General features: G+C 37.3%; 1 protein-coding gene across 1 annotated transcript in view; it reads left to right on the top strand.

Moving 5' to 3' along the window:
• The window catches only part of LOC140238192 (uncharacterized), a 101560-nt gene that overhangs the window by 27727 nt on the left and 55338 nt on the right, over positions 1 to 18495 (top strand). The window contains exon 2 of the mRNA XM_072318129.1: positions 12263 to 12406. Coding sequence (XP_072174230.1) covers positions 12263 to 12406 — 144 coding nt within the window. The remainder of the gene's footprint in view (positions 1 to 12262; positions 12407 to 18495) is intronic.

The raw sequence follows: 18495 nt of genomic DNA, 5'->3' as shown, positions 1-18495 counted from the left end.
CGTCAGGGATCACTCGAAGGTTTTGGAGTGATCCCTGACGTCACTCCAAAATGAGTGAAAATGAACATTTTCACTCAAAATTCACTCCAATTTCACTCCAAATTCACTCTTTTTTGTATTCACTCTTTTAAGAGTGAATATTTTCACTCGATTTTTTTTAGAGAGTAATTGATTTGTTAATTGCCAATTTTCATCGGTGGTATTATCTGTAAAGCACTTACAAACTTTTGTTATAGGCGCCATATAAATTCTTCTTCATATTATTATTATTATTATTATTTGTTTTGTTATTATTATTATCATTATTATTACTATTACTATTACTATCATCATTATTATTATTATACTAGTTTTCATTACGTGACAACAGGATGGCAAGAATTTTTTAAGCTGGGTATATAGTTGTTGTTGTTTTTTATTTATGTCTTATTGATAAAGTCCCTCTCACAAAGACACATACACACACAAACACACATACGCACTCAAACACAGTCACACACATGGGGGGGGGGGGTAAATCCTAGTAGTCAACATTGCACTGTATAACAAGCTACTATACAACAGCAATGTATTACTTGAGAAAATAATATTTTGAAACAGACAAAAGTAGGGGCCATAATAGCTAGGTACAATGTGACACAATGCAGCATGGAGCTACATGGATACAATCACAGTAGTGGATACAAATGAAAATTATTAAACAAAATATACACTGTTCCAGCTGCAGCATAATTGCCAAAGCTCTTCATATGGATTAGTCTCTATTGAATTCAGTTTTATAATGCCTTTTGTCGTATACCTGCTGCCGATTACATCGGTATGAGAAAGTAACTCACTTCTCCACTTTGTCTCGCCCCACTTTTAATAATAACTCTGTGTATATTTAAAGTGGCGAAACACCCACGGCGTCATACACACTATCCAAAGACCCTGTCACAGAAGGGGTTAACAGACATGGTAGCTATGCTGACGAGAAACTAAGAAAAAAAATGGAGAAGAAGAACCAAGAAGGCATACATCAAAGTAAAACACTCTGAGCTGAAAGCTATCACACGTTCCCATTTTCCTTGTCGACATGGCCACAGTCATAACTCTCCCATACAGAGGTTGAATTAATCCCCCAGTGGGAGACCGTCCATTATCCCTAAACCTACAATGTCTCCTTGCCTTCTATCTATCTATCTATCTATCTATCTATCTATCTATCTATCTATCTATCTATCTATCTCTCTGTCTATCTATTTATCTATCTAAGTAGTTGCACAGGAACATAGAATTCAGCGGAAGAAGAAGAAGAAGAAGAAGAAGAAGAAGAAGAAGAAGATCCGTAAAATATATTTGTGCTTTAATGCAGTTTCTCTCCCCATGAATATATGAGAAATAATGATAAAAAGGACTAATAGATTGTACTGATGACATGTACATGTACCTTGAGGACATCAGGAAGTGGCATACACCTGTCTCGCTGTCTCTGTCTCTTTACACGCACACACACAGACGCAGACAAACGTATATGCATATCATATCATCATTGCTTTTAGCCTCATTACTTACACGATCGTCACAGTTACGTAATGATTCATTTACAACACACAAGCGCGCGCGCACACACACACACACACACACACATTCATATTTATGGGCCATGTCCCTGAAGTATTGTGATGGTGTTTGTGTACGTGCGTGTGTGTGTGTGTGTGTGTGTGTAGGCTGCGTGCATAGCGCTTGCAATTTCTTTAAAAAAAGTGTTTCTATATAATCGGCATCGACAAATAATCATCAAGTATACTGTACTGATACGCGGTGTGGGCGGACATCACATATACCGTTAGCTGCTTTCCTTCTTTGTCCGGCTAAAATCGTGGTCTGACCACACAATCGACTTGTGCAGAGATGCTCCAAGGGACGAAGACCTGGTCAGTATCCAACAATGGACATGACCTACATAACTATTGTGCCATTAATTGAAAGACCCAGCAGTTTCCTCCGTGACTAATAAATACTAAAAACTAATCTAAAATATGGGACACATGCGATAAAAGTGTATTACGATGATGAAAAATTGCCCTTTCACCTTGAATTTTATTACGAGCGGTTAACTAGGATACGTGGACACCGACTATATATCAACAAAGTGACGCCATCGTGCGATTGCTAATGTTCCCGAGTGCAATTTGTGTGGCGGGAAAGTGGCGGGAGCTCTGCGAATATAATGTACACCCCAACCGGTGCCATAGCTACTGTGTATTTAATAAATCAGCTCGATGATACAACTATATGGTTTACGTTTAGGCAATATGCACCTGCACTGCTCCTATACCTAATATGTTGCAGAGTGCCGGAAAAAGATTTTTTTTTTTTTTTTTTTTTTTTGCGCGCGTTCTTTTAATCGTTTTATCAACGATGGAAATAAGGTGGCAATATGGAAAGCACTGTAATGAGAAGAAGAAATAAGTGAATAAGCTTCGTGTTGTTCGCGCTGCGTAGAATTTGAAACAATATACATCCAGGTAAACTTTCGCTATAATAGATTAGTTAAAGGAAACCGAAACCCAAAGAGCAATGTGGATTGAGTGAAAGCAGCAACATTAGTAGAACAGTGAAAGTTTGAGGAAAATCGGACAGTCGATGCAAAAGTTATTGATTTTTAAAGTTTTGGTGTTGTAATGACTGGATGAGAAGACTACTAGAGTTTATGACGTCATGTGTGGACCACAATATAAAGAAAATATAAAGAGAATTCCACAAAAATAATTTTTTTTTCATAAAAATTTCACATTCCATCAATCTGATCCTGACATAATGGATTATGTTAAGGGTAGTAATTATTCCCCCTGTTTTCTGAAAGCGGTTAATGAAGTGCTCTTTCATTACGCCAGCAAAATTACAGCATGTTGAATTTTCTTTATATTTTCTATATATCGTTGTCCACACATGATGTCACAAACTCAAGTAGTCTCCTTACCCAGTGGTTCCAACACCAAAACTAAAAATTCATTACTTTCGATTGTAAGATCTTCCTCAAACTTTCACTGATATATTCTACTGATGTTGCTGCTTTCACTCAATCCACATTGTTCTTTGAGTTTGGGTTTCCTTTAAAATGTTCTACCTTGACATAGCTTTTTGAGTAGTCCTGATGCCTTTGAATAAGTTCAGGTTATTTTTGATCGGTCACCTCAAAGTGGTAGTTGAGAAGGCAAATAAAGGGGACCGACAGGCGAAGGAAAACGTTTCTTTATAATTTTTGTTTAAAACACATGCAAATGAAATATCTATATAGCTATAACTATAACTCTAACATAACTACTATTTTTTATAGTGAAAATCAAGAAATAATTGATGGTGTTTAGACATCATGTTTACAGAATTCATTTAGTATCCCGTGAAGTCTGTGAACGACGTTCGTCTGTGCGTTTATGTTTGGTGCAGCCATCTCTTGATGAGAAGACTACGTCACCTTGTGACATCACCAATGGACAACGCTAGAATTATATAGAAATTCAAACATATTTTCATTGTCATACCATAATGAAAGAGCATATCCATGACTACCCTCTTTCAGTATAAGCAAGGCGATTAATGTTACCCTTAACAAAATTATATCAGAAACAAGTAAGAGGAATTTTAATGTACTCTTCGTAAGAAAAAACATTTTGTGAAATTCTCTTAATATTTTCTTTTATCGTTGTATAAAACGTAATGTCAGGTAGTAGTCTTTTCCATTCAGCGATAGCTGCGCGGAATCTTTAATAACTAGTAACTTTTCAACGGATTGTATGATTTTCCTCAAACTTCGTTGATCCATTTTACTAATTTTTTTTTCTGCATTCACTGGATCCACATGCTTTATTTCGGGTTTAATTTCCTTTAATTGCGATTGACACAAGAACCGCAACAAGTTATCTCTTCCTAAGTATACCTTCCCACATATTTACATACGCACAGACAGCCAAACAGACTCACACACACACACACACACACACACACACACACACACACACACACCCACACACATACACCCACACACACATCCATCACGCATATACCGACACACATACATTTTCTTTTCACCCAGACAAGGCATATACTTTATGTGTTGTCAAAAGGGCATTAATAGCACTAATCGGAGTGGAAAACATGTAAGTGCACTTTTGCTTCAGGGATCTCTGAGAGTACAACATTCACTGCATCTGTACTTAAAGGGGATGGCTATTAACTGATCAGTGGGAATCGGTGGGAATGCTGGGGATGACTGTTCCCATTCTTGTGGGATTCATTTAAGAGTACATTATACATCTATTGTTGTGTGAAAATTATTTGCTTCAGAACGGTCTCATATTCAAGTAATGTGCAGTATAATGCCCCGTCACTGTACAGGCATGCTAGCCTTGAACCATCATCCCCCAGCATTCCCACCGATTCCCACTGATCAGTTACTAGCCATCCCCTTTAAAGGGGGAGACGACACGTAGATTACCATGGCACCGCGAAAATCCCTGACACACTCATCCCGTGGCACAAGCATCATGCTCATATTGGCTTGAAATTTCATGCGCATGTTTTGTCCTCTGCTGTTCAACCGTAATCAACCGAAAAAATCCCAAGCAGCTCATGAGAAAAGTTAAAATCAACTTTGAGCTACCAGGGCTAATGTGTTTATCCAAACCTGTAGAAAAATAGATAGACAGACGAATACATCTATATTAATGCATAAATGAATGAACGAGTATCTGGGGTAGGATTATTTTTTTTTCTTCAAATCCAATAATGAAATAAAAAGTAATATCGAATGAAGTTGCACATCTAGGTTCAAGAGTTGCTTGCAATCAACAACAACACCAACAATACACACACGCACGCACACACACGCACACGCACACACACACACACACACCCTCACAGGGAGCATGTAAATTGCAGATTGTTATGACTGCTGGACGTTGAAGTCAACAACATCTCATTATGATAATGACATCGAGGCACATCAGAAATTTATGTATTTTTCATGATTTAGGCAACAAAAGAGCTATCAAAATTGGAAGAGGGAGGGAGAAAGGGGGAGGGGGTGAATGGGCGAATAAATTACATGACTAAAGGTTCCCAATCAGTTGTGTTAAAAGGTTGCCAAGACAACATGGTCTACAGATTGTGGCTCCACTTTAACAACATGAATAATTCAACCCGATTATTACGATTGTATATTTAATGTCGGGGGGGGGGGGGGGGTGAAGGAAGTTGGAGGTTGGAAGGGAGTCGCATAGTGCATTACTATTATTCGCCTGAATGTCGGCTAGACTTAGGGGAGCTACGATGAGTGATTACGTGATTAAAAAAAAAGGAAAAAAAAAACCTTTTGTTTAGGATGTTGAAAAACCTGGAGTTGTCACACGGTATTTAACTTATTTTATATACACCCACACACAGACACCAAAATGCACATAATGAAATACGAATATATATATACATATATATATATATATATATATATATATATATATATATATATATATGTGTGTGTGTGTGTGTGTGTGTGTGTGTGTGTATGTATATCTATATGTATACATACTTTCATCCCTGACGAAGGGGGAAGCCCCCGAAAATTCGGATTTTGAATCCAAATCAAGGCAACTGGCATTTAATGCATTCCTGTATTGTGACAATAATATTACTATTTCTAGTACTGGCAATACGCAGAGCAAATACAATATATATATATATATATATATATATATATATGCCTATATGCATGTATTAATTTGAGGTTAGGCGCACGGAGAAGTCGTTAAACTGCTTTGGCGACGGCTGAACATTCCTTAAATTTTTACTAACTGAAGAAAAATATTTTTTGAAATTTCAGCTATATCAATTGGCTTTACAGTAATTAATAACCCCATTAAATTTTTGAAATCTTAGAAGTATTGTCAGAAGTTTTCATTGCATCTTTAACGACTTTCCGTGTATTTTTCATATCATGTTAAAGTAAAACAAGTTCATTTATGTAATATCTATTTTTTTTTCAAAGAACTTCAGTTCTTCGAACATGTCGCATACGTCTTTAATGCTATAATAGATAATTCTCGATTTCTTGTGCCTCCATCTTTTTCTCTCTTACCATCCACTGATGACCTCCTGATCTGATGACGTCCCTCCAACTTTGTACCTTTCTGTCATCATTTTCTCTGTTATCTCTCCTGTCTCTTTATCGCCGCTCTTTCATATTTTCTTCTTCCCTATTTTTCTCCTCCATCCTTTTTGCATACTTCTGGTTTCCATTCCAGTATTTAGAATCGTAACTCAAACAAGGGGGGGGGGGGAGGGGCAACTTGTCAATAAAACAGAAAAAAAAAAGATGTTAGAATAGCTAGGGTATATTTTAATGCTAGACAGAATTCAGTTATTCATTTGCTTGGTTGCATTTTAATTGTCTCTGTTTGTGCAGAGTGGGAACAAACTATGAGAAAAATGGCAGCAAATGTGAACCCGTCTAAATATCCAAAGAGAGTAAGGCAAAAAAAAAAGATGTAACAGTTTAAGTCATATCATTAGATAACTCCTTCCATTAATTTTTCACATTTTATATCGAGACGATCGTAACGCGGACTTCTTAAAAAAAGAAATAGTCATATAATTCAGTGTAAGTAAAACAGATACATATGTTGTCTAACGTTTATTTTGAGACATACACACACAAATATAACATACGTCTTAAAAAAATAATATTGACTACGACATGAATGGATGAACTAAAAGTGCTTGAATTTTTATTTCTTAAATTCCAAGACAAAGCGAATTACAGTATAAATGTCACTGACAAACAAAACAATTTAAAAAATCATCAAATTGCTATTCAAAACAAAGAGACGTGATGATGAGAGGATGCAAGAACAACTAGAAAAACATAAAGATGCATCTTGAAATATGAAAGTTATGTTATAACCAAGGCTTTCTAGTTAAAGTCCATAATGAGAATGTTATTAGCATCATTGAGCTCTGTATTTGTTTTTATTTCATTTTTTTCCATGAGAACCTTCATAAGAACCACAGCCTTCATGCTTCTTTTTTTTTTCTAAATAGTTTAGTTGAACGAGGATATACACTACTATTCTACAAGACAATATGAAGTGTTTCATTCATATAATTCTTCAACGGTGTTACGTACCGATGGTATAGTTTGTGGATAAACTCAATGTCTAGCCATTGTATTAACTGCTCATGAACCTTTACCATTTTTATTTTCTTGTAAACCCCAGAAGTGATTTTCATCAAACTTGGTAGATAGTATCTTTATGATGACATGATTTAATTTGTTCAAATCCCCCGCTCCCCAATCCATCGGCGATAGGCGGGGGGGGGGGGGGGGGGGAGTTGAAAACTTAGAGTCCCTTAACTCTGAATCTATTTCCGGCAAACAGAAAAAGATAGAGCTAAGTTAGCGCTATGAGGACATTAATGACTGAAATTTAATGTTGATTGTGACGACGCCATGGGTGACGTGATGGGGGGGGGGGGTGATGAGGAGGGGGAGGAAAGTGAAAATCATAGTGAATCATAGACTTTCCAAGGACATGCTGAAAATGTGAACATTCCTCCCCCTTCCCCTCCTCCCGCGGAGACATTTCTACAAATCCCGGCGTTGTTACAAATCCCGATGTCTTTACAAATCCTGGTTGCACACGCAGACCCTGTTCTTGACTTATTACTGTCTTCAGTCACTTCGTAAGGCTGACCACGTAATACGACTGTTTGTGAAATCTGCTTCTGACAACTCCTTGAGAATATGTTACACATGACTCGTTCTTTTGTTATGTTTCGTTTTCTGAGAAGATACATTTACACAAGACTTTGAAAACGATAACACGTAGGTCCTAAGCGACTGGTTACAAACAGTTCAGGCAGATACCTGATAACTCTGAAATCATTGAAGTAGGTCTTTTAATAATTAGACCTCGTCTCTTCTTTGGCGATAATTTTCCAGTCGCTACCCCCTCCATCCCCCCGAATGTTCCTGCGTTATTTCCTGTATTTCAAATTTGCTATCTTGTTTAAACGGTGACACGACATTTGCTCCTGCGATTATTGCTCTAGTATTATTTTCTTCAAGGACTTAGGGTTAGGGTAGCGATAGAGTATTACGTTTAGTTAAACTATTTAATGTGAGGATTAAAAATAGGGTAAGGGTTATGCTTATGGGCAGAATTTATGTTTGCTAAGCGTGCATATTCTTAATGGGAGCGATCTTACAGGAGCAAATGTCATGGAACATGTTTAAACATTGCTGCTTTCTACTTCTTTTCATAAAGTTATTTTGGCATTCTCGCCATTTAATGATGTAGTTGTAATTTTTAATCATAATTAACTTCCTTTGTGTACATAACTATAGAGGTATATCAATTAAGTATATTCACAGTATCAAACCATACTACCCCATCCGAAAGATAATCCTGTATATTGACACTACCCCTATAGACCATTTCAAATACTTCTAAGGAATTTCGGGTCCTGGGGGTAGGATACTTTCTAACACGGTTGGACAATAACATGAAAGAGTATTCGGTCAACTGACGAACCTCACACCAAGTGGCACCAAGGCCAGGTGCCACCGGGAAGGATATACTCTTCCATATTTCGTCTTTGTTGGAATCGAAGACATATATGAATATGACATCAGGGGATACAGTGCACCACTAGATGTCCATACCTGTGAAGAGATGAACCAACTGAAAATGTCAATTACTGCTTCTATTAACCCTTAAAGCCCAAGAGGGGGGGGGGGGAGGCACAGTCTGCCCCTACCATATTTTCATTTGCCACTAGTACACCTTTTCAGCAAATTTGGTGACTTTTCCTAAAATCCCATTGCAATCTCCTCATATGTAATCTAGCTACAGATATTGCTGGTTGCTATGGTAACGTAAACTGACAACCATGTCCGTCAGATTTGGCAATTTTTCTCTTCCAATTTCAGTTAACAATATAATAATGGATGAAATTGTGGTTTTCTTCACTGTAATTTGCTGAAGGACCAAATTAGGAGGTAATTATGGCCGTGAATTACGCTGAAATGGAATGGTCTTTTTATCATTTCCTTTATCTTTATATGACATAATCTCCTCAAAATAAGTCCTGCAATTAAAGTTTGATATATCATATTTCTATTATACCGGCATTATCTTCCATTAGATATGGTATAATAAGAAAGCCTGATTAATTATCTTTAAAATGACACCTCACTTGCTATGATTGGGTAATCTTGGAATGTGCAAAACAGCTGAGTAAGGGGACAGATCAAAAGTGAAAAGTCGCAACAATTCTACTATGGCTGTTCTTCAGATGGTCCGTGCCCGATAAAAACACATACATCACTATACATTGTACAATAACGAATTAACAACACAAACAAAACAAAACAAAATTCAATACATTGACTAAGATACAAAAAAAAAATCCAAATGTTTACCCTCTCTCATCCCCCGTCCATTCAGAACAAAATGCTGAATATTCACATGATATATACATGTACATGTATATTTATTCATCAAATATGCTTCACAAATTATAACATCATGCCAGTATAACACGTAAACACTCATCTTAAATCCAATAAATAACTTATTTTTAGAATGTACAGGAAGTTGATTTTATCGTGTGATACCCTTATTTGATAAGATCCGTTGATTAGTACGAGGTCTTGATAACTCTAAATTCTTACATATATTTTTGAAACCATGATAAATTCTTTAAATACAAAATATTTTACAAACTCAAAAGGCATCATTTCGTCGATAATCTTATACATTGTATATAACACATGTTTATCTCTCCGAACTAAAAGATTATCAGTCTTCAAACACTCAACTACTTCTCGATTAGAAAATCTCCACTCGACATCATTATGAACCACCCGGAGTGCCTTATTTTTGCATTTGTTGTAACTTTTCCAAACACCGCATTGCATCAGCTGTGAGCTGGACTGAACCCCATTTGCAAAAGTACACTCAGCAAAAAAAGAAACCAAACACTTTTTCAAGTTCATATTTCTCATAGAAAATTTGGTTAATTTATATTACTGTTTTATATACCATGTTAAAGGTAATTTGATTGGCTATCAACCTGATAGGCCAATAAAGAGGCAAACTTTACGCATGAGTGAACACATTTATTTTTCTCGTCCACAGCACAAAAGTAAAAATTGCAAAAATAGTTGTCACACATGCGTATGTGCTCTTCCATTTAACAATAACAAAAGACAATCCAAAACAATTAAAGATACAAATTAAGTTTCAAAAATCATCCCATGATCTCTATAATAAGTTTGTAGCCCGCAAACATAAAGGCGAAAAAAAAAATTATAGAGAAGATTAAGAATCTTCTGTCAAATCCAAATTCAAATGGCATGAAAGATGCAATATTAACAAAAATGGTAGAAATGACATTACTTCAAATTAAGAAATTTGAAAATAATTTTTGGTTCCTGAATTTGTCTCATGAATCCTTAAATTCCAAAATCACAATAATGAGATAAAGAAAGTCTGTCCATTTGATCACCTTTGCGGCTTACTCCCTGTGTCTTTTCAGGTTAGATTCGACAGAAAACTCTTATTTTTACCTTTTAGTTCCCCACCTTGTTTGTGTTTAGAATATTATATAGATACAAGGGGACGAAAACTTATTTTTGCAATTTCATTCATGTCTCTCATTGTGTTAAATTTGCCTTTTGTTATCATTGCTATCGTGAAGGGAGTTTGGAAATGAATGACACAATAATTTTGCCATTTGTACAGGTACTTTTGCGTCTTAAAAGACAAATATCAGTGTGCTCACCCATGGATGAAATTTTTGTTTTGTATTAACTAACCAGGTTGACAGCCAACTAGATAATCTTTAATATGGTATATGGCTCAATGGTTTTCATCAAATTCGTCTATGAAAAAGTACTGAAATGTTGAACGAAAGACCTGGGAATGCACCTTCCTCTCAACGTAGCATAACTTGCATGTTTCTGTGATATTAATCAGACTAACAAAAGACATGGCAAGGGAACATGCAAGTTATGCTGAGTCTTTTGTTAAACATTTCCTTAGCAATGATTGACAGATGAGGTCATCTCAAGAATATTGGTTTGGAAGAGTTTTTGTGGACGTTCCCAAGTATTCTGAAGAAAAATAGAAGAAAAAAAAATATCTTTAAAATTAAAAACATGACTGTAGCATATTTTCTAATCTCCTTACCTTCACCAATGTGCTCTGTTGTTGCATTCACTCGATCTACTTATGCATAGACCTACTGACACTATTTTTGTCAGTCTCTTTGCATGGTTTTCCTTAAAAAACAAAAACAAGATATTAAACGGTCGATGGCAACGTCAAAAGAAAACAATGATCCTCTGAAATCCTACAGTTTTTTTTTCCAAATTTCAAGGTTAAAGTGAAACAAGTGCCCACCATCAAATCCAATCATTTTTGTTTTGATTATATATATATATATATTATATATATGATCAAAACAAAAATGATTGAACTTGATGACCAATTTCCTCGTTGTTTGTTTTGTGGGAAGCCAACATGCTCTACGTCCATCCTGAAAACAGATGATAATTATCATCGATTCTGTAGAAGCCTTGAGATCTGCATTCAAGTGGAGAGTACGAAAGATAATGGGAGAATTTACAAGGAATTAGTCTATTTAAATCCAAAAGTTGATAGATGTCTTTGTGTGTATGTGTTGCTGTCGTTGTTTGTCACTGTTTCTGGAAAGAATCGGTTAGGTTGACTTGCTAGAGTTGTCGTAAAGCATAATCTTCATTGGGAGGTGTGTGTGTGTGGGGGGGGGCGTTGGAGGTACGGTTTTCTAACATTACGTATTTTTGCAATGCGGTGCTCCCGTAATACGCGCACGGGCTGTGCAAAATGATGTATCTATGCTAATGGGATACAGCGCGCACGGATCTATGCCAGGGGGTCGCAGGAGAAGCGACAGCCATCCTCTGCATCATAACAGGTTGCTGGCAGCCTTTCGTCTGCAGAAAGGGGTTTCACCATCTCCACCTCCGTGGTTGAGCCTCGCCGGTTCCCTTTTCATCCTCTTCACGACGGAGCAGGGCAGTGGCATCGTTTGCCAGGCCTCCTAAAACTCGGTGAAGAAAAAAAACCTGGGAAGAAAATTGCCAGAGGGGAATCTCTTCCACATCATCGACCACTTTTGATTGCTTTGGACTGTCCTCCAACCTTGTGACTTTGTGGTTCCAACTCACTCTCTCGAGAGAGTTTCGTGTCAGTGAAGATTTCGAACTGTCCGCCTTCAACTCCGAGCTGTGAAATTATGTGTAAGATGGGGAAGATTGCATTAGGAACGTTCGTAGCTGGCTGCTTACTACTGACCATGTATGTAGCTGATACGGAGGCGAGTAAGTATATTCTTGATCACAATACATTGGACTATAATCGTCTTTTCTTATGAATATTAACCGCATTCCAGCATGTTTTCTTTAAGGGGTGGAGGGGGGGGGGTGGAAGACGAATGATGAGACCGATAGCTCTATTAATTCATCGAGAGTGAATGGAAGTATGAAAGAGTAATCCAGGTGACTGTCAAGGTATGATGTATTTTTTCAATCAACTGGCTATAATATGGAATCACAAGATTGCAAACATTCTTCATTTCCACCAAATTTCATCAAGATGTGCCCGTTGGACTCACAGTGACATGTGTCGAATAATTTACAGCTCCAGCCATTGACGAGTTTTGAGTATACAACAAAGTTTGTGGGAATTCCCCTATCTTTTGTTCTTATGATAACCCAAACCATGTCTTTAACATGTTTAACTTGAAATATGAGATGGCGTCTACTGCGTCGGTTTTAATAACACATTTCAATGCTGATTTTGTGACGCGTCTACCGCGGCAACATTCCCCTTTCTACGGCACAATGAGCCCCATACACAATACTTCAATACTCCTTCTTTTAATAGTTACTCAGAGAATATAGCATCGACAATACCTTCACTTGTCATTGGTCTGTCTGCAGATATTATTTCCATCCCAATTGCGAATTCAATACTGTCACAAATATGTCCTTCACAGGATTGAAAAAAAGAGAATGATGCTCTAATCTTTGAGCATATTATGTTCATAGAATAACTCTCAATTCTCAATTTGATGAAAACATAAATTCGGTGATTCATAGCCATTAAAATTAGTCATCAACGGTTTCAGCATGGCTTCCTTCTTTCCGCAGACGCACTTCATCAATATATCTTGCTGAGACAGAAATGGTACCATGTAGCCACAGGACTGACGTTCACTTTGCAGTGATCAGTGTTTGACAGCAATAAATCAAGCGGTTGATGATGAGCAGTGATTGTGTTTGACCACTCTACACTCCAAGACTCGTTGTCCTCTGGGCCCGGGAAAGAAGAAAAAAGGGGGAAAAGAGGAGGAAATTGAAAACCGTTTAGCCTGTCCTCTCCGTCGGAGGAAAAGTGAATAATATCACCGCTGGCAGTGTTTTGTGTGGGCGTTTTACAACCGAGTCATCCGCCCACCATCTCTCTTACCGTCCAGCTCACTCCCTCCATTCAGAAAGAAAAATATTTTCATTCACGAACACAAAGTAAGAGCTTCCAGCCTTTATCCGTTTGGCAGCGACGTTCCGCATTAAAAAACATAGACACAACAGTGTATGCGTGGCTTGGAGCCCACGCCTGAAGTTTTGATCAAGGTCACGAATGCATGATAAATGTCATTTCCGTTGAATGCTAAGAAAACCGGAACTGCTCTTTGTTATTGGTATTTTTTTTTTTTTTTTTACCCCAAAGCGTGAGCAGGCTGATTTGCAAGCGATGACGTTGGCAAAACCTCCTGTGGATATCGCTTTAACTTGATTAATATACAACCTGCACGATTTTCCACCCAAGTGCATCAACTTAAAGTATTTACAAGGGGGCACGAACCATCTACTTTTCCAAAAACATTAGTAGGTTTTACAAAGTCTTATAGAGTGTTGGCCTTCGCTGGTACATGTATTGTGATTTTCCATTTCAATTTTGATAGTGTTGGTCAATTCACACTGAAAAAAAAAGAGAAAGCAAATAATTTTAACCTCTTTCTTTGACATTTCAGTCATTTGGCCAAGAAGTAAGAAAATAATTCATTTTTTTTAAAACCTAGTTTTCCTTCTTCCCAATGCCTTAGACAGGCCAACATGATGATAATATCTCCACGTTTTGTTTACATTTTCCTGCAATGACTCTGATGTGTAATGATGCGTAGTGACTCTACTGTCAAGGTAGATTGAAACCGACACAGATACATTGAAAAACATTTGATAGACCTAAGTGTGATATATTTTCATGGACGAAACAAAGCAAAATCCCAACCAATACATTGGCTTGTGGCAATATTGCCATATCCGTTTGAGTCGATCTAGTTGTAGGCATTTCAATTATCTCGAATTCTGATTGACCAGACAACCAAACAATAAATGCAGACATAATATGATATTCTGAAAATATCTGATGTCCTCAAAACATGTCTTGATTTTTTTGTGTATCAAAATAGCCAAACAAAAAACAAAAAGCCTCGTAAAATAGTGTGCTTTGCATGAGCTCATCCCCCCCCCCCCGAATAACAAAAGAAAGAAGGAAGGAAAAATGAAATATAAAGGCATACACGCGTGCAGGCACGTTTCTGACCACGAAGTTGATGCCATGCCCATAGCAAGGCTTCCCCAGTGGGGTCTCGTACCTCCCCCCCCCCCACTTCACTTCTCCTATCCCTCTTTCTTACGTCTCCCTTGCCCAGTGAAACATCAGAACGGAAGCCTTATTGAAGTGAGTTCATATCAGCATTAGACGTAATTCCAAGACCAAACGTGTCTAACATTGATTTCCGCTTGATAACAAGACGAGATGTTGACTACGAGATCGATGATTTGTTTCCAAAAATAAATCCATGGACGCCGTTTGCCCACTGCATTCCAGTTACGCCCTATCCTACACTCATGTAAAGTCTTTAAACACCCTAGAATTTCCTTTGCGCTGAAAGTATAGGCGTCATTGCACATCTATACGAACACTGATTGTATGTTTTAGACAAAATCGAAATGTGGATTGCACTGTTTTACATGCATTTTCTTTTCTACATCATACTCGCATCTCTGTGAATTGTGCAATCAATAGAAAAAGAAAAGAGATGATGGGACACATACGGATTGAAGAGAGAGAAAAAACGAGCAATACAGTGATAGTTAGATGAATATGAGGTGGAAGAATAATCAAAACGATGCGCACGCAGAATGGAGGAAGAGACGAAGAGAGTAAAAAAAAAAGGAGACACAGAATTTCTGAGAATGGGAGAAAGCACATAAAATTCAAAGAAAATTTTATCAACAAAGTTGCATATCAGAGAATACGGGGGCGCTGTGGCATATAGGGGATAAGACTCCCGACTTCCAATCGGAGGACCCGAGTTCGATTCCAGCCCAGTACTTGCGTTGTTGGACAAGATGTTTTTCCTCATCACTACCCTCTCAGTATAGGGGGGTACAAATGGGTACTTGGCAACCCAGGGTAATAATGATAATGGCAAGTCCCTGTAGTAGAGCAGTGGCAACACTGGGGAGGCTACCCTATGGAAAGAAGACCTTTTTATTTTTTTATTGTTATTATCATTGTTATTATTATTGCTATTATCATTATAACAATCATTATCATTATTATTATATTATCGTTACTATTATATAAAGAAGAAAAAATGAGATATTTCGATAGTCATGTTGAAATAAACAGAGCGTATAAGAGAAAGGAATAATCAATGACGAGAATTGAATATAGATTCGTTGACAGAGAAAGAGGCTATACGAAGGCAGAAACCAGAAAAAGAGAAAAAGAGAAAAGAGAAAAAGAGAAGAAAATACGGGAACATTGGAAGATATGCATTGACGGATGGAAATGTGAAGAGAAGGCTATAGAACAAAAACATAAAGAGAGAAAAAATAGAGAATCTTGACGTGTTCGTGTATACTAAGTCGATTCGTCATCATGACTACCCATCACCTGACTTCTTTCTACTCGGGCGAACCTCCCTCTCTCTCTCTCGATGGCTCTTGACTGGATTAGCTGAATATTTCCCGATGGAAATCAGAAATGCGAATGTAAACAGACATGTGATATCCCCAGGCACCTTCGGAAGGCGCATTGAAGTTATTATTTGATCAACCGCGGAACAATCTTACCTTCATGTGTCAAATGTGAATAACTTCTTTTCAGGGAGGAAAAATAAGTTTATTTCCTGCCTTCCTTTCGTTCATGCAAGCCTCACTGCTTTCATGAGTATTGTGCATATTTTATATGTTTTGAGTTACATGACGACTTGCAAGATAATGGCTTCAGGGACATTTGTAACGTATGTGACATTGAAATCTACATTCTTCTTTGATTCGGCGCAATCTTCGAAGGGCTGGCAAGTCTGTTTGTTGGTTTTTCCTTTTTGTTTTTACGGGGTTATTTATTTTAATATAAAATACAAAGAAAAAGGTTCCGACAGAGATGATGCCAAACAAGAGCTAAAATCATATGCTGAAGAAATTCACAGGGGCGAAACTTGAAGTCAAAGGAAGGCACTATAAGCATAGACACACACACACACACACACACATACACACACACACACAGACACACATACACACACACATGCATATGTGTCTATACACGTAATACATATATATATATATATATATATATATATATATATATATATATATATATATATAATATGTACATCCATATGATTCACAGCATTTGTATAGCGACATGATTATATCTGTTTAAATCATTCAAAGGCGCAGACTCCTCCAACAGAGTTAGTATTGAATGTCTGGTGAAAAATGTGAGTGGTATGTATGTATTCGTATAAAGGCCCCACAGCTTGTTACCTGATATAGTATACAATAAGATTTCGCAATAAAATATATCTCTAACTCTAATCTTGAAGAGACGATGATTGGTCCGTTGCGTTGTTCATATTTTGACGTCATGTAATTCATGTTTAAGTTCTTTCAGTCTGTGGCCATACCATAATTTGATTTTGATGCTTTCTGCTAAAACGGTTGTTGATTTGGGAAAAAAAGTTCATGCTATTCTAAAGATGGATTCCCCCCCCCCCCCAGAAGCAGTATAACATGACATTCAAGTAGAAATAGCTTCATTTTCAACGCAACCACCCATAAACTTATAAACTATGAAGGCCTAATTTTGGTTTACATGATTCCATCTGGAAAAAATAATCGGATCCTCTCTCTTAATTTTGTATTGTTCATTTCATTTCATTTCACACATGCATGTTCACATGCATGTTTTTTATTTTCATTTCCAATCAATATACACAAGGAATACACTTCAAATGATTACATATCTTAGAACATAATAATACATATTGGCTATTAACAGAACTTCATGGAAATGAAAATTGAGGGGCTACTTAAAAGCGAACTTGTATAGTGCAGTCCCCTCACTTACGTTACATTACTGCAATACATTAATTATACATGGCTTCATAACACAATACAACGATACATGTACCGTACAAGCTAATCATTGGAAGTATACAGTTTTCATTCAATCAAATCGGATGGTAACATGAAGCATACGCTTTCACACACTGTGCTATTGTGTATTTCATTTCCTCAATACTTGAAAGTTATCTGGTTATCGCCATTAACATGTTCTGCAGGAAATAATCAGAATGTAAGAACCGAGGTGCTCATGTACGTAAGCAGTATTATTTCCTTCAATTTCGTGCATCAACAACAATGACAAATCACATACCCTATCCACTGAAAAACAAACGGATATTCTCCGAAAACAACTCACTGAAAAAAAAAAAAAACCCGCTGCATAAAAGAATATATTTTTCGACCTTTCCTTGGTGTGAATATGATCCATCATGATTTACTTTGAATTCTTCGAGGGACAAGGGCTCGTATAATGTTACACACCTCGATACAAACGTACCAGAAATCCTGCCAGACGTATACAAACGACGCCGCTGACAATCATACCACTGTTCACGGCTGTATTATCATCATCATGATGTACGAGACGTATTGTATTGCTCTTTATACAATGTACGTTTCAGATACCTTGAAGAGTCCATCGGCTCACTCTCCATGCTCACAAAGACGGACTGTTCATGTAACACTGTGCTATCTCTACCTGTTTTTTTTTTTTTGACTTCTTCTTTTCCTCCCTGCGCTTGGCCGTAAATGTCAACCTCTGATTTCTTAAACACGTGCACCTTCCATGAATAAACATGAGCGCGGAGATCATGAGCAAATCCCTTTCGAAAACTGATACGAAGGTACTTGGAAATGGGATAAAAGAGCGGGTTTTTTTTTTTTTACCCCCCGGTAAAATTTCGTTGTCATGGACACGCGCGTCACAACGAGCAGTGAAAGTGACACGTGACTGCGGAAACGGCGGACCGATGCGGCCAGTT

Source organism: Diadema setosum, chromosome 14, assembly GCF_964275005.1.
Source record: "Diadema setosum chromosome 14, eeDiaSeto1, whole genome shotgun sequence".
Classification (NCBI taxonomy): domain Eukaryota; kingdom Metazoa; phylum Echinodermata; class Echinoidea; order Diadematoida; family Diadematidae; genus Diadema; species Diadema setosum.
Note: the sequence above shows the minus strand (reverse complement) of the source record. Positions and strands in the feature narration are given on the sequence as shown.